A 25976-nucleotide genomic window follows, 5' to 3' on the forward strand; every position below is an offset into this window, starting at 1 on the left:
GCATTCCTTGGAAAATAAACACAGCCCTGACCACAAGGAGTGTGAGTAGCCCTGACTGTACATTTCAGCTTTATAGATGGAACTATTTCACTCACAAGTCTGCATTGTACAGAAGAGCACAGTGATTAAATCAATGTTAAACACACTGCAAATTTTTACGACAAAAAATGTTATTCCTTTAGTATATAACTTACAAGTAAGTTTGAACTTCTGTCTCAAAACAAATGAGGCCTCACCAAAGGCATAAAGATTTTCTGAAAACATCTTTATTCTTCTCCAAGAGCTTTAAAAATACAGTGTACAGTGAGAAACTTTGATTTTCTAGGATTTTGCACTAAAGAGCTGTAAAGGTGATGTGAATTTTTCACATATCCCTTTAAAAATCCTGACTAATCACGTTATTTCACAGTCTCATTAACATCAGAAAGGAGGTGGCAACTCTACCTTATTTTATGAAATATATTCACCCTCTCCCTTTCTCTAATTGCAGTAAGCTCTTGAGTTATTTTAAGTCTACTCCAAATTTTGCTTACCTGCAAGACAAAATGTCCATCTTAACAGCTCTCCTGCCTCCCAACACCATTATTTTCAGCAATTCTGTCAAAGCATGGCCAGTTTAGTCCAAAATGCTGGTAGCAGTTAAAAAAAATCACTGACTTTACAATTTTATTTAAATTGCCCATGACTTCTCTTAATTATGTGAATGTTGAACTGGAACCTGTCTTTATTGCCCCCTTGCCTTTCACATTCAGCTCGTTGGTTGCACTGATGTGGAATTTCTGGGAATATGAAGCTTTCTTTTTTTGTGTACTGGAGACAAGGTAAAAATATTGGTTCATCATTTCAGATGCATAGATTTTAATGCATTTCAAAGTTTATGGTGCTGGAAGTGGTTGCAGTAGAGGTATAAACCACCTCTGCCATAGGTGCAACTGCTCCAGGTTAGGACATGCTGGTCTAAAGGATTCCACAATCTACCCAGTATCAGCCCTGGTTTTCAACTGGAGCACCAAACTCTTAATTCTGTCATCTGGGCCCTATAAAAAATTAGAGAAATTAGAAGGCACATGGGTAACAGGATTTTTTTCCTCCTAAAGATGCAGTAGCCACTTTTTCTTAGTGCACATATTCAACACTCACTATTCCTCTGCTCAGAACCTTGCCATGAACTCAGTTTTTGTGTAACACTTATCCCTTAAAGCCAAGCTTTTGATGATACATTTTAGTGCTTGTCAGACACCATCTCTCCAAAAACAGGCTGACATTTTGTGTCAGAGAGAGCAGGGAGCCCCAGCAGCATCACCAGCCACTCAATTGGTGCATCTGCCAATCACTGCCATGGAGCAGCCCCTTAACATCCACGAGGATGGAGAGAGAGAGCATCTGCTCCTGGCTTGGGGAAAGAGGAACACTTTCAAAGGGCTTGGATAAAGCCCTGCTCTGTCCAGCAGGCTCCTGGCATTCAGCAGCAGCTCAGGCTGTGGATTTAAGTCTGAAACACACAGGACTAAGCCCAGACCTCCTTTAGTCCAGGTGAATGCTCCATCACCAGCTATTGTCTGCTCTTTAGCTGGTCCCTCTTTGTTGGGTTCAATTCCATTTCTTAAAGAAACACTGCTCCAGCACATCTGGTTTGCCCCAGGAGGAACAAGGCACCCTCCTCCCACACCTTCCTTTTGCACCACCAAAAGAGACTGAGCATGAAAATCCACCCCTTTCCAATTTTGGATCATTTCAGCTTTCAAGAGGAACAAAACACGCTGCCTGCCAGCCACCCTGAGAATGTTGCCTCATAGATCAAATTCTCCAAATGCAACAAATATTTGTGAAAATCTGCCTGGAAAGAGAGGGTGAGATGGGGGAAGAGTGGTTGAGATCACTCCCACTGGAGGCAAGCCCACAGTGCAAGTTCACCAGTTATTTGTTCCATCTGGGGCTGCCAACTGCATCATTCCCAACCAGAGGCACCATATGGAGCCTTTGCTCCTCTGGTGATGAGGTGACAGCACAGCAGCCAAAGTTGCCCTGGGGCAGAGAATTAAATCATCACAGGGGCTGGGACACAGGAAAGGAAAACACCAATTATTAGAAACCTCATCATCATCCTCCTTTCTCCCCCCTCCCCAAAAAACCCCATTTGAATCTCCTGTTTTCCTCTGCTCTAATTATGTGGCTCTTGTTTCTAACCAACCTCAAAAACTTGTTCTGCATCTCCACTCCTTTTTCTTTTCTTTTTTCATTTCCTCTATTCTAATTTAAAGAATAAAACCCACTTTATTCCCCCCCCATGCACAGGACACAGGCTGCTGCGTTCAGTGGTGACATTTAAATCCATGCTCTCCTCCAGCATCCGGCCAGAGGAGTTGCAGAGGAAATCCTGCTGAGCCTGGGAGTACCAATTGCTGTGCAGGAAATGGCACAGCCCCCAAATCCCAGCCCTTGCAAGCAGCAGCTTCTCTACTCCAGGCACACAGTTAAGTCTGGACTAGCACTAGAGGTAGATCCTAATAGTTTTTCAGAAAGAGCATTGTAATTCTACGTTTGGAAAAGGCTGTATATTTTTTTTCCCCTCAGCTCTTGAGCTCTCTTTGCTAACACTTATCACTAAAAATTTAGGCAAACATGTAGCCCAGAAAATGGATTTTAGTCATTAGTTACCAAACCATTAGCTGCTAAAAGCTGGAATCTTACTGAAGTGGGTTGAGCAAACTTCACTGTTAAGGCAGCAAACAACTTAAAAATGCACTTAGAAGCTAATGGAAACTTTTATCACTCACAGTAGTGTTTTGCATCTTACCATAATTGTATTAGACCTTAATAGTGCAATTACAGTACAGGTTTAGATGGAGAGGCTCCACAATTCAGATGCACACACACACATACACCCTTTTTACCTCCTATTTCAGCAATTCCTTTCAATATTTGCTGTAGCCACCAGCACAAAAAGCTCCATCGTGGCATCACACAACAGCAGGGGAGGCAAAGTGCAAAGTTGTTTATTAGCAACCAAAGGAATTTCCATTAGAAACGGAATAATTGTAAATTAAAAACTTCACATTTTACATCTCTACCTGCTCCATAGAGGCTACAATGTGTTAATTATTGCTTAAATACATATGCAATTCTTGAAATTGCATCAAATTATGCTCTTCAAGTTAATGAGGCACAAGGTATTAAAATTGAGCTACCCTTGACTTTCTGCCTCACATTTAGAGTGGCTTTTATACTCACAGTTAATTAATTAATTCAGAAAAGGCAAGTCCAACAAAATAACTTTAGACTTCAAGGTAAGATTACATGCACACAAAACACTTTACATACTTTTTTTCCCCTACAATTTGGCTGGTGCTGACCATTCTCTGTGCTCAGAAGAACCATGATATCACATCTGCAGAGACTTTAAATCATTAAAATCTCAGAGAGCTTTCAGATGTAACCACATCACTGTCTCACAGGGTTATATTTAATTACAATGATGACCATACTCAGATATTTTTGTTACCATCTTCTAAGCAAAAACTGAGCTATGTGTATAGGTAAAAAAGTTTAAATGCCACTGGTTTTACTTATTTCCACCAGAGGAAACCAAGGACTATGTTTAAAATATATACCTGCAGCTAAAATCAGCTGAAAAATCACTTTCCACTTATTATCAATGTGTCATCCCAGATTGTAGATTTATTGTTAAGAGTGAGCAACACCATTTTAATCTCCTTATTCCCATTTCCTTCAAGAGATCTCCTGAACAGTACAGACTTCCCAGGAAACATTGGTACAGTGGAACTGGTGATATCCAACAGAAAACAAACAAACAAAACAGCAGTTCACAGAATCCTAGAATGGTTTGGGTTGAAAGGGACCTTAAGGATCATTCAGTTCCAATCCCATATCATCTAGTTCTTACTCAAATTCAGAAAATCCCATTTATTTTCCATGTAACAACACTTCTCTCACTGTTCTGCCTGGGCAGAACCAACACGAAAATGTCGGAAGCAGGATATAAAATACAACAACAGCTCTTATACCTTTCCCTCAATTTTTGCAAGGATCCACTTGCCAGGATTTGGTGGATTGCTGCCAGGCAAGCAGCACTCAGCAAGCACATAAGCCAAATTCCCCACCCCAGGGACCCAGGGCTACCATAACCAAGGAGAAAATCCCTTTGCTCCCCCCATCAGTTTTACATACCTCACCACTTGCAATGGCCAGAATTCCACTAAAACTTTCCATCTGTTTTAAATCTATATTTTATTATTTAAAAATCTATATTTAAAGAGATGAGCAACTGCATTTCTCCAGAGGGAGGATTATTTATGTGAAATATCCACATGAAACTAGATGAAAGTATTTCTGCATTGGACTGAAAGCTTCCACTAAAATAGATGTGGAACACATCTAATGCTTAAACCACCAAGATAGCCCCACTTACATCACAACTTTGGGGCAAAGGTATCCAACAGGCACATTCTGTGGGCTAAAAAAATTAAAAATATAACCAAGCTCTCCACAGCATGCCGAGTTGCAGGGGCAGAGAGCACCAGCTGTGCCAAGGAGTCTCTCAGAGCTGCTCAAGGATAAATCTTATGCTGCTCTATCCAACAGCACAGATGACAACAGCAACAGAGAATAGCCTGGAAAGAACTTCTGAGAAGAATCTCCATTTTTTATTAGGTGTTTGTATGTAAATTGGCTTTTGAAGAGCTGCTCCTATCAGCTTCTACACTTGTGGGACATGGATGTTGCCACCTGACTCCAAGAAGGGATAGTAGGGTGAATGAATTAAGCCTTTAATTAAGTTTTCTTACAGATTACACCATCCTGTTTTCCTTTTGGTCTCCCTCCAGAAAAACAGAACAAAAACCATAAGGCAATCAATTTGGTCCTGTCATTAATGTGGTGGCAACCAGCCTTTGGAAAAGGTTATTTGTCATCACATCCTCTCCTGTGAGCTCCTTAATGCTGCTGGAGCCATGGGATGTCAAAGAAAGGCACCAGGAAAACTTCTGCCATGCAGGGGTTGGACCCAGCTAAAGAGTGTGGAGAAAACCCCCATGTGAAAGTCAATAACTCTGTGGAGAAAGACACAGAACAGGCAGGAGACCTCCCATTCATGTGCAGGTTTGATTACACTGGCCTTGGCGTTCATTTGTGTTATTGACTTTTCCTGCTGCCCTGTTCTGCTGGGGATGGGAGATGATGCAGTGAATGCAGTAGGAAAAGTTTCCACTGTCGTGTCCTAAAGTTCCCAAATTCATGGGGGGCAATGGATCCTGTTTTCCACCACACCAAATTTATCACTTTCACACAGCACCACACTATGTCTCATATCATTCATGTCTCCAGAGTATAAAACTAAGTCATCACTGTATTAACAGTCCCTTTCAATTTAAAAGGGTGATAACATTTTATATTTGAAATTAAACAACTAATTAATTCCACATATTTTCCTGACTGAACAATCCACTGCCCCATCTTGAAAGAATTAATCAATTCCCTAAAAAAAAAGCAGATAAAAATGGGTCATTTCTAAATGTTTACCTTAGCTTTAAGTTTTTAAAAAAATTTCTTTTTTTTTAATTCAAACATACATTCTATGCCTTTCTATCATTAAACTGGAATTCAGCCTTGATCAATTAACTCATTAACACCCTACAAATAATTTCATTTGAATTAACTGCTGACAAATGCAGGGAGGAGAGAAAACCTCAGAGATGTGGCAGAGCAGTGCTGCATTATCTCCTTGCAGTTTCAGTGGTGTATCTGCTCTTTAGGACAAGGAGTGGGGATTTAAACTGAAAGAGAATAGATATTAAGAAGAAATTCTTCCCTTTTGAGGGCATGTCACCAGCATTTCAAGCAGATAATACATCAGACCTGGTAGTCTCAAATACTATATTATATTTCTATGCTATTTAGTGACTATTTGAATGGGCAAGCAAGACTCAGTGCCTTTCTCCACATTAGTAAGCATCCTCCCCATTTTCCCAAAGTTAATGTATGGATAACTGATCTCTTATGCAAAGCTGAAATAGGATTTAATGAACCTCCATTACTCAAGTTGCACATTTTCCTCAAGATGAAAAATGCCATGTACAATGTATTTTCCTGCATGTGAATAAGCCCATTAATATAGATTTCTGAACAGAGTGTTTCTACTCAGCAATTTCTGCCCTTTGGGAGGGAGAAGGAAAGAGAGAAGGGAGCAGACACTTCCCCTCACTCCCCCACACAGTCTCTGGAAAGGAACTGGATCAGCTTTGTTAGTACTTGGGATTCAGAGCTGTTCTTAGCACAGAGGCACAATTGCCTTCTGACAAATGTTTACGAAACCTTTGCTGCCAGCATTAAATCTGTTCTAATGTATTCTTCCCCGACTTTGATACGAAATAACAGAGAAAGTAATCAAAGCAATACAAATCTGGCAATACCAAAAATTGCTCTCATTTTCACACCTTGTTTGCCTCTTGGAATAATTCCCCTCCCTGAAGAAGCCCTTGTGAGGAATTAAATCTGGATTAATCAAGAGACATTAATCTCCAGACAGGTTCTGAAATGCAAATTCTCTTTGCTTTAGCAGCAATGCACAAGCATCAGTGAAATCACCATTCAGAGGTACAAAAAGCTGATTTGAAGCCTCAGTCAGGTACCTGAAACACAACTTGGTGTGTTATTGGTTTTCTTAGTTTTCCTGGTGTTACTTTATAAAGATTCTAGATTTAGCATTCTTTGCTGAAAAAATGTCTTAAGCAAGTCTACTTTTCCACTGTATTTCTTAGTATTTCACATTCATTTTGCCTTCTCCTACCTTTTCCTCTCAATTTCCACTATTACCCTTCCAAATTGATCCACTGAGTCTTGGATTCTCTGTGGAAACTCAAAGAGAGTTTTCTTCCAAACCTTGTCAGGAGAACTCTGCTGCTGCCTCTCTCTCTCAGACAATTAACAGATATTAACTGCAGACACACTTCATAAATAATTTATATAATGCTGAACAAAAGTTCATTTTTTCCTGATTATCTCTCCTGCTCAGTCCTGAATCAGGTAAGATACATTTTTTGAGAGCTTTACTGTTGCACTGGACAAACCCAATACCTTTAGGAAAAAAACCTCAAAACAATAGAGAAATAAACAAAAACCCCACCCCCTGAAAAAAAAAAGGTGGAAAGGAAGGTTTTGATGGAATTGACATTTTCTAATGAAAAAAAATCTTTTGTTAGAAAGTAGCAGAAGGTTTCCAAGTGGAGTTATTTGATATCTCTGTGGCAACATGCAGCAGACACAGCTGCTCTCTTTTGCAGAAACAACCCTATCCATTCACACTGAAATACAAAGGTATGGATTTTGTAGACTAATGATCACTCAAAGAACCTTGCAAAAAGCCAACTTTTCTCACTGCAAATGTCCCCAGTAACCACTGAGTCTGCTCTGCAGCGCTTGTCTCAGAGTATGGGCTCACAGCTTCTCTTGACAGCTTTACCATCATCAGACTCCCCCAGTCAACCACATCATGTCCAACTGGGAACTCCCTCCCCAGATTCCTCAACTCACATAGAAGCTATGTCTGAACCTCAGAACAAAGTCTAAGATCACAGAACAACACCAACAGTTACCATATTTTTTTTAGAATTGTGCCACATGAAACTCTGCCATTGCTTTACACATTTCAGAGTTTTGCTCCTACAATAAATGTGGTTTCCTTGCAAACAAACAAAAAAAAACCAAACCCAAGCTGCAATTGGACACTCAGGAGAAAAGCATAATAATTCCAGTGTGCCACCAAAACTTCCTCAAGAAGACACCAAAAGTTAACTGAGGTTCTGTGTTTTGAAGGTCATGTTCAAGGTATATCCATGGGGGAGAAGAACCTGCTTAAAAATCATGAATTCTCCACAAATAAATAATCTGATTTCTCATTTCCAGCAGCTTCAGTTCTACTCAGGTTCCAAAGTTACTGTTCAGACCAACAAATCTTTCACCATTCCCAAAACAAAACAGTGAAACTCATGACTTCACTGCTCCCGAATTTTCTACACCCATCCCATATGAACAAAGAAAACTGCAATAAAAAACAATTTAGAAGTAAAATGGTACCCTCAGAAGTTCTGTTTAGTGATCTGCTTCCCTCTTCCCCTCCAAAGCCTAAACCAAAAGTAACAATTAAATAAAACCAGGGAAAGTTTTGTAAACAGATTGCAACCAAAAGGAAAAATTCTTACCTTGAAGCATCAAAGCTGTCATAGGATCCAACAGTGTAGTGTCTAAACAGCTTCTTTGTTCTATCTGCTCGTGTTTCTGCACAGAGAAAAAAGAATTTTCAATACCTCTGCATTTCTTAATATTCCCACACAGTGAATAAATCTAGTTTCAAGGCATTTTGGAAAAATGTTGGCTTTGGAGATATTCTTTTATGGCATCAGACACATCAAGTGAATAAGGAGAACTTCCTGGAGATCATGAATCACACCAGTCACAAGTTTTAAAAGCTACACTCACATTCTCAGTGGCAAAAACTTTTGTGTCTAATATTTGGGTCTTTTATAGCTAAGAGGCAAAATAGAAGAAGAAAGAAAAAAGAAAAAAATCTGCAATAGATATGCAGAAATCTGAAAGGTTGGGAAAATAGCCAGAATATGCAAATCAATATTTTTTTGCCTAACTACAGGCTAGTCCTCCAGTGAAATCACCTTTGGTTTGGCTAAGATACATCAAAAATCAGATGGAAAAGTTTCCAGTTTAGATTATGACCATCAAAGTTTCATCTGCACAGCTGAGGGACTCTCCATGGAAGGACAGCCTGACACAATCCCAGCAGATTTTATTGATTCTCCAAGCCAGCCAGAGCCCCCAAGGCACAGCACCTCTGTGGCACAACTTTTAAGGATGGTACAAATGGCTGAGAGATTGGTGCTGTCAAATGACCAAGGGCAAGCCTGAAGAGAGAAAAAGAACATCAGAGCAGGATGGAAGGGCTTTGAACACAGCCAAGGAGCAGGAGAAAGTCCTGGGAGGCAGATCTTAGGAGGAAAGGTGGGAAAAATGCCTATTTCCATGCTTTAACCAGTGCAGCTAATGTGTAACTGGATCATGCCCCCAGCTGGAGGCATAAATACAAATACATCCATAATACAGAGCAATTCCAGCTGGAAATGTACATGACAGTTGCAGCTGGCTAAAAGAGTAAGAAAGTTGTTTCTTCAGAGCTGTGCACCAATTGGCAAGAGCCAAGAAAAGCAGTACTAGGAAAAACCAAAAATATTTACATTTATATATGTTATGTGGAGACCAGCTAGCCCCCATCCTACAGGATGGCCAGAAAAGGAGGAAATTCCCATTATAGTATGAACTCTACTTGATAGCTTAGTTTATTTTGTCCCTTTGTCACTCACCTACAACCTGTATTTTCTGCCTAAAAGGCCTTTCCTTTACCACCAATTCCTGCTCCTACTGCACAAATTGCAGTCTGTTCCCCATCGAGCAACATTCTTTCTTCATGCCACTCTAAAAATCAGGTTCATACCAAGAAACAAACAGAAGAAACACAGAAAATCATAAACCTGGAGTCCACTTTGAGTTTCCCCTGGCCTGTTCCCAGAAGTCCCTCAGAAATTATTACAAGAAATAAATTATGATAAAGAACATTTTGAAATCTTAAAGCAACTGCTTGAGCCTTAAGGAGCCAGATGTTCCCCCTGCAGGATCTGTTTTCTACAGCATGATATTTCATTGCTATAAGGAATACAAAGTGGGTGGGAGGGATGGGAAGGCACAGCAAGACAGAGAGCTTTGTTCAGCTCCTCAGGACTGCAGAGCCAGCACTCTTCAGCTGCAGCTTAGGTCTGCTCCCCTCTGTTTCCCCCCACTCCTCTGGGTGCAGTCAGGGATTATTTGGGAAAACAGAAGCCTTGCACGGTGCTGAACTCGAGGCTTAGTGGCAGTTTCCCAGGCTGCTGTGTTAAGCTCCCTAATTACCCTCTATTCCCTCACCTCACACACATTCCAGGCTGCCCTATTACACAGCACAAGTACAGACACTCAGGAGCCGGGGGGGAGGACCAGGAATCTGCCATCAGAATGAACTGGGGACTGAAAAATGAAAAGGATTCCATTCTCTGACATGACAAAAGGACACAAAGAACCCATAGGTGAATGCCTAACAAATGCTGTTCTGAATTCAAGCCAAATATAGCACAGGAACACTGTTATAGGTATATTTGCACCAAGGGGTTAGCTCCAGGTTTCCCTGGATTTGTACCCATCCTTGTGTCCCAGGTTTTCTTAAGACCAGAACTCTTTATCAAAATGCTTTGCAGCAAGTTAGGACCACCTAGCACTGACAACCCCATCATTATTTAATGAGCTTTTACCCACAGAATCTTTTGAGGATTTCTTCTTAAACTTGGTTGCAGACAGATTAGAAAGATCAGCAAGAAGATATGGTCATGAAGGTGTAGAAACACATAATTAGCTTTATTAAAATAAAACTGCCAAATAATTATAATAATACTGCATTCTTAATGAGAGAAATATCTGTCACCACAGATGAAAAGTCACTACATCAAGTTGGATCAGTTCAAAAAGTTTTTCTAAGAGGTAGAACAAAATGCCAGGGTTTGCAAAAATGGTCCAGTTTCCTTTACATTGACAAAAGACAAACATTGGGATATCACTTGAAATTTCTAGATCTCTTGAGAAGCCCATATTTTACCAGAGTAAGTACCATAAGAACACAACTTTTTTTTTTTCCTGGTCCATTTTCCATTGAAGCCTGTGGAACTGCAGCAGAAATAAGCTGTGTGACCTTGGCAATAGTGGCAATCAAAATAATAAAGCTCCAGCTGTTGCTTTATTAGAATCATTTATTGTTGCAGACATCTCAGTAAGCAACAGGCTCAAACCCTGCCCTTCCAGAATGTAATTTATAGAGTTCAAAGAGGGGTGAGCATTGAGAAAGCGTAGGTGGAAAACATTTCCTCCTTTCTCTAGCTCAGGAGCAGTGAGGGCTTTCCTCCAAATAAACGTAGGACTCCCTGTAGGTTCTCTGTCTCAGTCTCAGTCGTGACCACAGGACTCCAAGAGATCTTGCAGACATTATCAAAAACTGAAAGATCACTGAAAAGCAAGAAATAAATTTTGGACTCTAGACCACTCCTATTAGGCCACTGGTGCCTTGTTTCAGCCCACATCACAATTGTGGGCCTGTTCCAGCAGCCAGCCTGACTCCCACCCTGACACTCCTGCTTGGACTAGGTTGCTCACCTATGTGACATTGCTTTGGAAGGTAAAGCACTTGGAGGGGTGTAGCAATGTATTTGCAAGGTCTAGGCCACTGTGTGCCCCAGCAAACCGTTCCTAGTTATTCTTGTCAACACCCTCTGGAATTTGTCAAGGTTACTAAAACCTAAATTGTGCTAAATTAAGAAAGAAGAGGCTGAGAAACAGACTACCAAGACCAGAAGAACTAGATAACAGAGCTAGATAACCAGACGACAGAGGGCTGTGAAACAGCTGGACTGTAACCAATCACATACTCTGAGAAGTGCATGCAGAACATGGGAACCAGATAGAGACACCAATCAAGAGATGCGTGATCAGCGTGTGCAGTAAAGTTAGAATGTATAAACAAATACATAATATAAACAATAAGCAACTTCTACTTAATCATATTAGTTAGTTATCCAAGAGTCCTGATTTCCCACAGAGAGGCAAAAATCCCAAAGCAACTGTCTCCACTCTTTGACTCCTCCCTGCTGCTCCTGCAGGGCATTTCGGCGCCGTGTTGCCAAGGAAACCGTGCAGGATGCTCTGCCAGCAGGGATGCTGCCAGAGCAGCCAGCACTCTAGGAAAGGTTCTGAGCCACCAGCATGTCCACAGGATGAACAGAGGAAACAGGAGTGCAACAGCAGAATTTGTGCTGTGATACTGGGAGGCAAGAGAGCAGCAGGCTCTCCCCAGATACCACTGGCATTTTTATCCCCACCCCAAAACACGCAGCTTTTCCTTCTTCCTTCCCTCTTCCCCAGTGACAGCCCTGGGAGATGTTTCACTCTCAACAGACATTTATAGATGTTCTCTGCCAGAGCAGTTCAGGTACAGCTCTCTGCAGGCACAACACCTAAAACAGTGGCAGAGTTAAAGGCCTTCCCTCTGCACCTTCCCCTTCCTGGGGGAAAAACCCTTTCCCAACCATTTATGCTGGGGGTTAGATCAGAAGTTATTCAAAGATGAGGAAAGCAGTCTAATAATAAAAGCAGCAGATATTCACTATTCGAGGACACTCATACTGGTTTGCAACAAGACAGGGCCCCTATCTTTAGAGTTTTTCTTTAAATTGATCTGAACTTGGCCATAAGACAAAGTGGAGAAAAAGTTCATGGGATTGAAAACACCACTAAGAAGAGCACAAATTTTTCTATCACAAGTATGTTGCCATCTTACTGCAGGGGTTCCAAACAGTTGTCCCCTTATCACAAAAGTTCCATACCTTCATGGTGTTTCTTGTGGGCAGCTCTCAGAGCACTGACTCTTTCTCCTTCACAAAGCAGCCAACTGACTCCAGCTCCCTTCTCACCCACCCACCCCACTCTTTTATAGCACTCCTCTTCTCATTGCTTACAGCTGGGGCCTGTTAAAGTCAGGCCTGTTCCTAATCTTTGATAATTGGCCCAGCTGCAACTCCTTAGGGGTAAGATTACTTTCTACACTATCTTGATTGTCTTATATTCTATCCCCCTACACCAAGTATATCCAAAATATCTGCCATACCAAATGATGCTCCAGAAAATAATCACATTAGAAGACAAAAATATTCTTCATACCACAAACTGTGAAGTCTCAGTAACTTATTTTACTTACTCCTGTTTCCCCTCAGAAAATGGAGATTCATCAAAACTAGACTGTCTATTAAATACAGAAAATTAAAATGGTGACAAGTGAGAAGATTTTTCCAGCCTATGATATAATTGTTTAACATGACATTTCTTATTGCTTTCTTTGATCATTTCATTTGAGCCATAGGAAAGATGAAGTTCAGGGGTCCTCCTCCAAATCATGCAGAGCAGGATTATGGATTCTAAAAAATGTACCAAAAATGGGATAAAGAAATAGAAATTTTCTCTATTACCTGTTTGATCATTTATTCTGATAAAGGGTTATAAAAACTCACAAAAGTGAGATCTGCAGGTATGTACCACCCAAGAATTCAGAAGAAACTACAATTATCCTTTTCATATCTTTGCAAATCGATGGTAAAAACATTGATGCTTCATTTGAAGGGATAAACTGTGAGCATCAACAGAAAATAAGCATATGATAAAGGCATTATAAATGGTAAATTAATGAAAACCTTTAATTCATGGCTCACTTTCTTCTCTTTCAGTTTGTGGATATTTTGGGTTTTTTTTTAAGTCCCAGTGTTCAGTTGATGTGATGCTTTCAACCAATTTTTCTTTCAGTTAAAACTGAGAAAGAGCTAATCTGATGTGGTTTTTGAAGTTTTTCAGATTTGAGAATAAGCATAAAAATGTCTCAAGGACAACTTGAGTGGAATAGCAAATCCTTGGACATTCTTCTGCCTTTCCTTTTTTTTCCCCCCTACTAAATCTTATTTTCAGAAAAAGAAAGGAAGACAATGTTGACTCCCTCCTTCATCCTTAGAGGAAGATTAGCTGGAATACAGTGAATTCTTTTACCCTCAAAGGATGCTGAAATGGCTGATCAATGGAGTGAAGCAGCAAGTTTGTTTGCAAGAGAAACCTTAGTAACTGAAAAATGCAACTTGGATCTGCTGGAGAGGCAGTTATGGAAGAACTGTGTTTCCCATGTCATCAGTTCTCCCTTTAATTAAAAAAAAAAAAAAGCTTACTTACACCTGAAAAATAAAACCCCAGCAAGCAGTTGTGCAAGCATTTGCTTCTTACTGTCCTAACAAGTTCACCAGCTCTTTGTACAATTGTGGGATTCTGCAGCTCTTCCCTCATTTGCAGAATATTTTCAAAATGTGGTAATGGTTGCATGCTCTTTCCCTAAGTTCTCCTGTTGGGTTTCTGGGGGTCTCCATTCCCTCTGCCTCTCATTTCCAACCCATCCGTGGCAGCTCTGTGCCCATGGTCTCAGCTACTGCAGAGGATTAAGTCTCTCTGGGACAGGCACAGACACAGCCCTGGGTGATCTCACAAAATGAAATTAATTGGCAGAGGACAGAGTTTTTCCCTTCTTTGCTTTACAGAGTAAAATGCATCTTAAAGCAGAAGAGCAAAGAGCTCATAAAAAGCTGGATGTTGACCTCAGAGTTTCTAGCAGCTGAACATGGCTTTGGTCCACATGCACCTAGTTTGATCTTTGCTGAAATACCCAGCTTTTACCAAGTCAGGCCAAAACAAAGCAACTTTGGTGCACTCTGCCTAACCTGTAATTGTGGCCTGACAGTGTGTGTATCTGCCTCATAAGAACCAGCTCTCCATGTCAATCTCAAAGTGCTCCTGCACACATAAATAAAGGCATCTTGTTTTTCAAATTCAGGGAGAACAAAGAAGTCTTGATGAGCTGCCTGCTGGCACTATCATCTGTTGCAAACGTTATTTATCCTGAAGGTCAGGATGGTTTGTTCACTTACAAAGCTCAGGTGGTGTAATGTTCCAGTTCTTTAGAACTGACTCAGGGTATGAATGTTTTTAATCATAACACCATATTTCACATTTTTCATCCTCCCAGCAAATAGTTCAAATATTGCCTGCAAATATCAGTGTTCTTACTGATGGCAGCAGCATAACCCAGAATGCTGGCCTGTAGCAAAGGGCAGGTGCCAGGTGCAACCTGGCTTAATGACTTCGCCTTGACAGAGAGAGTTTGCATTAAATTTAGGGAAATTCCATTAGAGGTTTGTGAAGGAACTCTGCAGTTGCTTGTGTGGCAGGAGCTGTGGTCTGCTCAGCAGGACAGGGATTGTTCCTACCTGAGACATGTTTACAGCCCCACAAAGACAACCAGCTGCTTGGGAGAAGGTCATTGAGCACTCCGAGTTGGAAAGAACAGATGGGGAATTATTTTGGGCTGAGTAAGGAAAAACAGGCCCTGGAAAGCCATTCTTCTATTCAATTTCAAAAATCATTAATTTTCATGTACAGCAAGTTTCAGCAAGAGTTATTATGGACTTTTATCATCAATGGTGATACAAATGTTTCCCCTCAATTTCCTCCCTTACAAGAAGCTCCATTCAAGTCTAAATCTTCCCCAGCTGTACTCAGGATCAATGATCTGTCAAATTCTCTGCCTTCAATAATAGATAAAATTTTGAATACATAAGAAGCTGCTGAACATGGGAGATAGTGGGAAGTTCCTAGAACCTCACCATCTTTTTCACCACAGCACTGCTTTTTTGTTTTTCCTCTGCCTTGATTGTTCATGTGGACTTCTCAATCTGATTTTCACTGTGGATAACACAGTGAAAATTACCAAACACGACCAAAACCCAACAAACAGAGGAACACTTCACAACTTCGACTGTAAGGGCCTCAGAATAACTTCTAAGTTAATAACTCCAATCACAGCAAACAACTCAGAGCAGGATGGGGCTGGGCAATCTCATACCCAGGTTTACACAGGACCAGGGAGGGGAAGATGAGGGTGGAAAAAGGAGCTGTGGATGTGGAAGTGCCTGGCTCACCAGGAAGAATTCCTGCCTTGCCATGCTGTTGCACGTGTCTGAAATACAACATTCAGCTACAAATTCAAAAATGCAAAAGAAAAATTACTTAGAAACACCACATCACTTTTAACAGAAGTGCCAAACTTTAGCAACTGAATTTCTGGTGCTGTATCAGAATATACAGATATGGTTAGGTATAGATATGATCAAAAAAAACCAAACCCCATATATAAAAAAATCAAAATCATTTATAGATATGGTTAGAGGTACTTTGCACTGATGACTGCTGAGTAACACAGGATTCAGAGCCAGGCCGCAGGATAATTAATTTTCAAATAGAAGACGCTATCACCATTGGTTTGAGAGCTTACTCCTAGAGAACCTACACCAGTACTCCAAACAATTAGGATGATTGCAGCAGGAAAGGTGCCAAATCCAAAAATATTCCTACCTTTCAGAAAGTATGGTACACACTTGTCCTTACAGCATTATGTGTAGACACATAAGGGCAATTACTTTAAATGAATGCATTTGAAAATCCATGTTGCAACCTTAAACACTGCTGGAAATTAGGAAAAAATTGCTGAGACTACTGAGAATTGAGTTTTCTAAGAAAGCACTAAAAATCAGATATGATACGTTAGGCAGTGCATGTGATGGTGTTCACAGGGGTTTTTGGATGAGGGAAGAGACGAGGATCAGACTCCATGTTTCAGAAGGCTTGATTTATTATTTTATTAATTTATTTATATTAAAACTACACTAAAAGCCTAGAAGACAGGATCTTATCAGAAGGCTAGCTCAGAATACCACAGGAAAGAATGATAAGAAAGGCTTGTGGCTCAGACTCTCTGTCCGAGCCAGCTGGGCTGTGATTTGCCATTAATTAGAAACAATCAACGTGGGCCAATCAAAGATCTACTTGCTGCATTCCACAGCAGCAGATAATCAATGTTTACATTTTTTTCCTGAGGCCTCTCAGCTTCTCAGGAGGAAAAATCCTAAGGAAAGGATTTTTCATAAAAGATGTCTGCAAAAAGTGCATTTAAAGATTGTACCAGATATTGAGGAAAGCAACAGTATTGTGCAAAGTTTATAAAAGTAATTCTATTTTCCAGGCATTTTAGTGATGGAAGTCCTTTAAAACCTTCCCATTCCTGCCGCTAGCACTTCAAAATTCAGTGATCCTTATTAAAGCTCCGCACAACACCTCCAAAATGAGCTTCATTCTTGGACTTGGACTTTCCAGCCAGTTTCTCACCAGCTTACCTGGGGTTTGGGTGCTTCTGCATCCTCACAGAGAAAAACACCCAGACATTTCATTTCAAAATGTACTCCTTCAACCACACTCAAAAAGTTGAAGCTTATCAAGGAATGTAGGATTTGACAAGCACTCCAGATTGCTACACAAAATGTTGCTGCTACACAAAATGCTCTTTGCAGAGAGCAGCTACAACAAAAACCCCAAACCAAGCTGACCACAAGCAAGAAGCCTTATTTTACACCAGGCTCAAAGCCCACATCCCTTCAGCTCCACGCTGTACCAGGAGGGATTTTTTTTCCCTGCTGCAAGTTTCCATGGAAATGCATCAGTCACTAATCTAAATAAGTGCGGCTGAAGGACGCCTGAAAACCTGGAGCAATTACGCATGCCATTAGAGGAACAGAATATGATTCAGCCCAGCTATTAGAAATGTGCCACAGCTATCATTTCTATATTTTGTTGCAGTGTTCTAAAAACAATACTGCTTTATATTTTTTTTAAACCCACTCTTTTGCTGCTTATAAGAGGGAGAAAAAAAACCCCAGGAAATGCAGTGAAAATACTTCTCACGTAACAAGCACACAATGAAGTCAGACAGTAAATGTTGTAAAACACAAGTGGAGGTGATGCCACACATTTGTTTTGCCATGAAAATCCACAGGACCTGAAAACTTCTCTCTGGTCAAAGAGACTTCACTTGAGTCATTTTGATGAGTAATAAGCCAGTGAAAGCTTTGATCTGCATTAAAGGGCTAATGAGCCTTAAAACAATTAATGTGAATATGATTTCTGATCAATACAATAGCAGACATCCATGTGCAACCACAGCACACAGCTCAGGCACAGCTGGGTCTCTACTGATCACAGAGCTATAGGATCATGGAATCATAAAGGTTGGAAAGGCCCTCTGAGATCACTGAGTAAAACTGTTATCCCAGCACTGCCGAAGCCACCACTAACCCACGTCCCCAAGTGCCACATCCACACGGCTGTTAAATATCTCGAGCTCCAGTACCAATGTTCCAATGCCTGGCAACTCTCTCCATGAAGAAATCCTCCCTAATATCCAAACTGAACCTCCCCTGGCACCACTTGAGGCTGTTCAACCTATTCCTGTCCCTGTTCCCTGGGAGCAGAGCCTGATCCCACCTGGCTGCCCCCTCCTGTGGGGGCCAGAAGGTCCCCCTGGAGCCTCCTTTTCCCCAGCTTGAACCATACCCCCCCCCCCAAGCTCCCTCAAGCATTTCTGATACTCCGGACCCTTCCCAAGCCACATTCCCACTGCTTTGGACTCAACCTACTCCTAACTTCACATCCCATAGGAAAAAAATTTCAAAAGCTGTGGAACAGGGACTGTGCTGGTAATTTTGAACAAATGTTTTGAGAGTTATTTCAGACTATCTGAACTTGGTGTTACCACCCTGTAATGTTTCCAATTCCCCTTACTCTTGAAGAATGAGATGATAAAACACTGAAAAAAATACAGCTTTCAAATTCTAATGACAATTTTGTCAAGTTCTGCTTGACTGTGTCTCATTTTTGCAGAAAATATCTCCCAAGTGGTTGGCATTCCATATAAAAAGGGAGGTGGCTGAATAAACAGTGCTGCTCCAAAGTCTGGAGCACAGACTGGAGATGGGCTCTCTGTGCTACCTATGTGTACACCAGCCATGTGCAGCCCCTGGGCCAAATCTACTTGAAATTAATGCAATTTCTGCCAATAAATATTGCAATTAGACCTCAAACAGGAGAAACTGAGGAGGAGGACACACACTTGTGCAGGAAAAGGCCTCTCAAATGATTAATGTGGTATTTCTAGACTGCAGCTGAGCACTCTCCATCTATACTGGGAACATCTACTAAAGGAAGCACTCAAGAGACTGAGAAATGGGGTTTTTACCTGCCTGGGGTTCTCCTTGCTGACACCAAGCCACCACTGGAAATAAAGTCTAATTAATTAGATTCAAATTCATAGACTGTAAAAACCAAAACAAGGGGGGCAAAAAGGGGAGGGGACATAAGTATACATTAAGTTCACAAAAAGATCATACTAAAAATCAAAGTGAAATCTATATATATTATCCTTTCTGTTAGCTTTTGGTTTGTTAGTTCTTACAATTTCACCTAATGCCTTTTCTTCATCTGCTGAAGTCTTCACAAAAAGGAGCAGTAAGTAGGTCTTCCTTTTCAAATCTGACAATCTTTTATCTACACCTCAAGCCAGGCCCTTTCAAGTTTCGTTTTTCACCACTTAGTTGACTCTAGATTAAGGATTTATTTTAAATGTGACTGCAAAATTGTTTGCAAAGTTAAGATTTTTGAGTTCTTCTATGACAGAAACTAAAGAAGTTTTATTTAGAACACACTTTGAAACCCTCATGAATGGATCACTAGAAAATTAGATGGCTTTTAATTGTGCACTGGTTAAATTGAAGAGTGGTTTGTCTTGTTTTCCCCAAAATCCAGTGAAGGTTTAAAAAAATTCTGATATTACACAGTTTTGGAATAATATCTGAACATGCACTTGTAGGATAAATATTTGTAATACAAGTATTACAAAAACTAAACAAAATTCAAATCATGCAATTAGGATGAAATTGCCTAAATAGAATTGAAAATCAATCCTGAAATGGATCACATAAGAGACCAGATTATTGCTGAGGGTCAACATTCATGAAGTTTCTCCTCAGAAAATCTTTGCAATTTAGAGAATGAGGTACCTTAGGCACAGGGAGTGCAAACAGCATCCCAGAGACCACAGCAAACACCAAAGGCAGGCAATAAACCTGGATTAAAGTCATGCAGCTGAAAAAGCACCTGAGCTTTCAGCTTGTAAATTTAATGATAAAAATGTATATTTGTTTGATTGTTACGGAAATGTCAAAACCCATTTCCAAGGTGCCCAAAGGTTAGAAAAGCAGGAATGGCAAAATAAACTTGTAATTTCTAGATGTTTTCTGCAAGCCTAAATTACTAATTCTTGGAAGCAAGCAGTGATATGGAAATAAATTCTCCTAAGACTGACATATTCCTGAAACTCCATTATGTGCCCAGCTTAATGCCTATAAACTAATAAGAAAAAAGGAATCATGCTGCATCTTTGTACTTATGAGATTTGTAAAATGTTATAACTGAAGAAATCAAATAGTCTGGATGTTTTTTAAAGAGAAATTATGTAAAAAGCTTGAACCTCTCAACTGACATACAAAACCTCCCAAAACCACTCTCAAATTTGCAAAGTGAAAATGTAAAAACACAGCCTTGACCTGTTAGAAGCTTTTATATTGTGGACTTTGTGACCTCTCAAATTTGAATGGAAAAAGGCAAATAAAGAAAAGTGGGAGAGATTTTCAATTTGTGAATTTTTGTTTTGCAAAAAAAAAAACACCAAAAAGTGTCTCAAAGATGGGATGCACTTAATTGAGATCTCTACTTAGTAGGTTTATTCCTTTCTAAAAATGTAATTGAGTGTATTAAGCCCACCTGGATTAGCCATCTCTCTGTGCTTGATAATCACACTCCCACCTTCTCCCCCTGCTCCCTCTCCTTTATCTCCTTCTCACATATAAACTGCATCTCAGCATATCCAAACTTAATCCACAAAGAGGCCATGCAAATCTCATCCTCCAAATATATCATTAAAAAATCCCATTTTATTATTTATCCTAATCCTGCACACAGACAGCACAAGACATAATCACCTCCCAGTGATAATGGTTTGCACAGCTTGAAGAGTTCTTTGGACATTCAGAAAGTTCCAGCTGGTTAAACAATCACTCTTTCATGCATCACTGTCTAATTACCCTTCACAGGACTGCTAGAGCACCTCAACTTATTGTCACACATCACCAGCATTTCAGGAGAAAATGGACAAATAACTGCTTTTAGATAATCTCTTTCCTCATCACATAACCTGAAGTTGACAACTTGTCACCTCAAGAACATTATAATGTCAAAAATTTAAGATTATATTGTTTAAAAGAAGAAGCCTCATCTAGAAATGGGTAACAGGAATGAGGCAGATAAAGGTAGATTTGCTATTCACAGTGTGGGATTTAGAGTTAACTGCAGTTCTGCCAGCTTTAGATGCATTTTGATTTGTTTTGTTGGCCTGTAATCACAAAAATCAATTGCAGTGTTGTGTGTTGGGAATCAGGGTGCTCCTCCCAGAACCCAAGTATGAATAACACTGATTTTTTGAAGATTTTTCTCCACAAAATGTCATAAACTGAAATACTGCTGGCACACATCAACTTCTAATCCTGTCTCTAGATACAAAAGACTCAAAATAGGTAGGAACTAAAACAACCTGCCTTCTACCCAGGGGTATTATAGGTAAAGCCATCAATCCATTTTAACAGTGTTTACTTTACTAAATACACTTTAAAGATCTTTTTTCTCCCAGATGTTGTGCTAAATGCCATCTGCTTTATTTATTTCCTAAAGAAATAAAAGCCATCATACATTTTGCTTGGAGATAAAGTGAAGCAGAGTGGTCATTAGCCAAAAAACCAGAGAAAAGAGGAGTTTCCTGAATATATAATTAGGGATCTAATGAAATGGACTTCTTTAGCCAAAATGTCAGGAGATTAGAAATCAGAGGAAGAAAAAAAAAAAAGGCCTCAACAGCTTTGTGGAAAGTACAAAATATAGAGAGGGGGAAAACACCCTCTAAATTATATAAATTGAATGTAATTTAAATGTATATTTTTGATTGATGAAAAATCCCAGAGGACACTTCCCTGGCCAAAGCCTCTCCTGTTTTATTTTGATTCTATTTTAGAAACTATACTTATGGATCTATTTTCTTTCCCTCCATTATCAGAGCTAAGAAATACTTTTCCAAACTAAATTTTGATCAAAATTTTGCTTCACTGCACAAATCAACATTTCAAGCTGCCCTCCTCTCTAAGAGGCACTTACTAAAGACATTTTAGAAAACTACCAAGCAGACCTAACTTTTGGCATTTTCAACATCCTGAAGCAGCAAGAACCACTTGGAATAAGCAACAGCAATTAGAGATGATGAGATCTCCTGTCATATCCACACATCAATCTGGAAACAGAATTTAGCTCAAGATTTATTCAGCTCCGCATTCTGCTGCTGCAGCCACAGACACAACCTCATAATGTGATTCCTCCCCTGATCACAAGCCAGGTTACAGACACTGGGAAGCCCAAAATGATGCCTTTGATCACCAGAGATGTCAAAGACATTCCCAAGATAATAGAAGGTGATTTTGTGTTATTTCTGCCCAGTCAAGCACAGCAGTGATAAGGTGATATCCCATTCCAATGTGTTTCATACTTCCACTCAGTCAAAGCTTGTGTCACTTTCTTCCACACTTTTTAAAAGGATTTCTGCAGCAGCTCTTCATTTGCAGAGTTATTTGCCCACTGCACAACATCCTGCATGGCCATTAAGTAGCTATTAGAGTTGTGTACTTTACTTTAGCATTTATGTGGCACATAAAAAGATTAAAGGACCATCAACCACTCTCTTTTCATTTAATTATTTCTACTCCACTGACTGTATTTCCAGTACATTATGCAAAGTGATGGAATCGTACTACGTTTAAAAACATATTTATTCCTAGTGGACAAGACTATTAAAAAAAAAAAAAAACAAAACAAACACACAACTGTTTATTTTAGACCGCTACAATACAGATTTGCTCTGAGTGCTTCCCAGCACACAACAGTTTTCTCTGATTACCTCTTCCATGATTTGTCACACATATACAATCTATAACTAGGTAAAACCCACAGAAGTCATCCACTCACACCTTCACACACAGAAGCTGTTGGAAACAACTGCAGCAGCAAAGTTCATGTGAATTCTCACTTTTACACTATCCCTCTGGTAGAAGACATTTATTCAACATTTACTCATTTCTCTCAGACATTCTTTGGCCTCATCTTCAGTGGCCTCCTTGGAAATATTTGTATTTTTGCCACATTTTCTTCCCACACCCTACATCTGACCAAAGACATGGGAGAAGGACAAGCCACAGTCACAATCAAAAAATCCTAAATGTTTTTAAAAACTCCCTTCAACCTGTCCATACTTGAGCCCCCTGTGTGTCTACCAACACTGTTGGAGCATATTAAGCAGCTTATCAGAGCTTTTTGCCTCTGACACCTTCTGTGTTTCAGGAAAACAAACAACTCCCTTGGCTTTATTTTAAAAAAAGTATCTCTGAGTGCACTCCTTTCACACAAGGGGGAGTGATCGTAGGCTCCTTGAAAGGGGCTGGAAGTGAAGCAAACAGGAGGGATGAAGGCAACACGAGTTATATTTAACAGGTTTAGAACTCACACTCTTCCACACCAATAAAGCTCTGACTTATTTTATTTTAAATGAATGTATTTTTGTGCTATTACTTTTCAAATAGCTTGCATGTCACAGTTGAGACAGCCATGATACACAGAGTATCACCACACAATTTCAGAAAGCATCAACCCACCCAGAGTAACACCTCACCACCTCAGAAGGCTTCAGGCACCTGCCCATCCAGAGTAACATCCTCTCATCTCAGAAGGCTGCAGGCATCTGCCCTCCCTGATCTTCAGCCCAGCCTTTTATCCCCTCCTGTTGATGCCCGGCACCTGTGTGCCCTCTGCTCCCTTTGGGGGTTGCTCAGTGCCCCTGGGCACTCCCTGGCTCCTTGCTGTCAGTGCTGCTCACCTGCTGCTCACAGCTGTAGCCAATTTAGGGATGAAGCTCAGCCCAGCCCCACTCCCAATTCCCACAAACCGTGTGCCTAAATTTGCACACTGCTGGGGTAACAAATCTGCCCTGTAGATAAGATAAAAAACCAGCAGCTGTTCCCTACCATGACAAACAAGAGGACTGAATCAAAGAGAGGTCCCTCATGCTGCTGACAAGGAGCAGCATGGATACAAATTCATGGCAGACCAGCTTTGCCACTGGGGGAAAGGGAAACAGGCAGCTGACACCATTGCCAAAGGATTCAACTTCTTTGGGAAGAGTGCAAGAGGAGATTTTTAATGGCACAGGCCATTTGTTGAGTGAGAACAGTGATTCCTGTTCTAAGGATCGTCCTATAAGAAATTCAGATGAAAACACTGGGTAATCTGTGAGTGACAGATCCTTCTTGTTGTGTGAGAAGCAAGAAAAAAAAAAAAGAAAAAGAACCAAAACAAGCTCTAGACACACTGACAAGCACTCAGGAGAAGCCTACAAGAAGAACTTTTCTCAAATACATTTAGAGGGTTATCATCATGGTTTTACAGAACAGCTACAGATAGGAAAAAGAAAGTGTCCATAGCTTGGAGGACTCTAAATAAAAAATGCAAGCCATACTGATTTTGGATGACATGGAAATGTTTAACAAACTCTTTATTGCATTCATATCCCACTCTCTGATAGTCACACTGTTTCTTCTTTGGTTTAAGAGGACTGCCACCTACTGAATTCCCCTCACCTTCAGCTGGTTTTAGGAAAGAGATCAATATTACCTTCAAATCAAGGGAATTTGGACAGCAGCTTTTATGTATTTCTATATAAAAATATAAAAAGGTATCTTAATATGTAAGGATTAGAGTGCTGGACATATTCTTCTTTGCTGCAGAAGTTATTTTGGTTTTAACCTGGAAATCCTTGCTGGTAACTGCTGACTGGTTCTTTTCACTTTCAAGTGTTTTCAAGATGTGATTTTATCTGGAATATTTCCAAGTGATTGACTATCATCTGTAAGGAGTGTGGAAAAAATCCCCACAAATGGCAGATTCCTAGATCTGTATTCATACATAATCCAAAAATTTCCAGTAATATTACCTAGAAAAGTATTGCAAAATGTTTACACATAATTATTAGAATTTAAGATAAACCCCACTGCTCAGAAAGTACAAAAAAATACAGAAAAAGTTTCCTTCCCCACTGTCTCCTGCTGCCTGGGCATGTCCTTTCTTAGGTTTTTATATCCAGGCAGAAATAAGAGTGAGCTGAAACGAGGCTGAGTACAAATGAAACGCTAGAGATGATTTTTCCCCTAAATTCTGTACCCAAAGATGCCATCTAGTGACCAGCTCCTGAACGCAGGGACAGCTCCAGGAAACGCAGCTCAGAGCCCACGGTACCCATCAGCCGAGGGGCACCTCCATCACTGTGAGTGTGTGTGAGAGAGAGAAGCAGAAGGGCGACGTCCTCAGCCAGGGCGCTTTTATTCGCGGACATCCCTTTGTCACTGTCATGTTTTCTGGAAAAATCCCTTTGCCCAGGATTCTTCTCCTGGGAAGCTAAGAAGCGTCAGAGAAAAATGAAAATAATAATTATCTGATTGCTTCTCGTGTGTTTTGCTGCTTTGGAATGTGGTTTGGAGATTGTTTATCCAACATGTGAATTGTTTTTGCTTAATGACCAGTCATCATCCAGCTGTGTTGGGACTCTGAGGAGTCAGTCAGGAGTTTTTAAGTAGTTAAACCTTCTGTCTGTATCCTTTCTCTATTCTTTAGTATAGTTTAGTATAGCATTCTTTAATATAATATAATATCATAAAATATTAAATTAGCCTTCTGAGAACATGGAGTCAGATTCATCAATTCCTCATCCCACATCTGTCACTCCTTCCATGCTCCAATCTCTCCATCCGGAGCGGGGCTGCTGTCCCAGGGAACATTTCTGGCAGACTCTGTGTGCATCCCCAAACAGCAGAACACTGAGGTAGTCACTGTTCCCCACCGTTTCCTAGCCAGGGAAGGTCCTGTCTGCTCTTGCTACCCACACATATCAATTTTGACTTTACTTGGAAAAAAGTAATTTTTGGCTGGCAGCCGACAGGATCAGAGCACTGGCTCTGGCAGCACTCAGAACACAGGCTGGGAGAGAATTATGCTAATCCCAAATTTTGGTGAGCCTGGAATGTGGGACCAAGTCAAAGAAAAAGACCTCACTAGGGATGGCTCTTTGGAAGACTTGAGTTCAGTCTGACAGCCAAGAGAAACTCCTCCAAAGCCCTGGCACCCTTGATGACATTGGCTGTTAGGAAATGTAGGGAAAAGCTTTTGCACAGTAACAGGTGCACAGTGGTGACCTTATCCTGAAT

General features: G+C 40.4%; 1 protein-coding gene across 3 annotated transcripts in view; it reads right to left on the reverse strand.

The window, feature by feature from the left end:
• SHANK2 (SH3 and multiple ankyrin repeat domains 2) overlaps positions 1-25976 on the reverse strand; it is a 249980-nt gene that overhangs the window by 124934 nt on the left and 99070 nt on the right. For all 3 annotated transcript variants that reach the window (XM_066552106.1, XM_066552105.1, XM_066552104.1), the window contains one exon: positions 8217-8292. In XM_066552106.1, the coding sequence (XP_066408203.1) occupies positions 8217-8292 (76 nt within the window). The remainder of the gene's footprint in view (positions 1-8216; positions 8293-25976) is intronic.

Source organism: Molothrus aeneus, chromosome 6, assembly GCF_037042795.1.
Source record: "Molothrus aeneus isolate 106 chromosome 6, BPBGC_Maene_1.0, whole genome shotgun sequence".
Lineage (NCBI taxonomy): Eukaryota > Metazoa > Chordata > Aves > Passeriformes > Icteridae > Molothrus > Molothrus aeneus.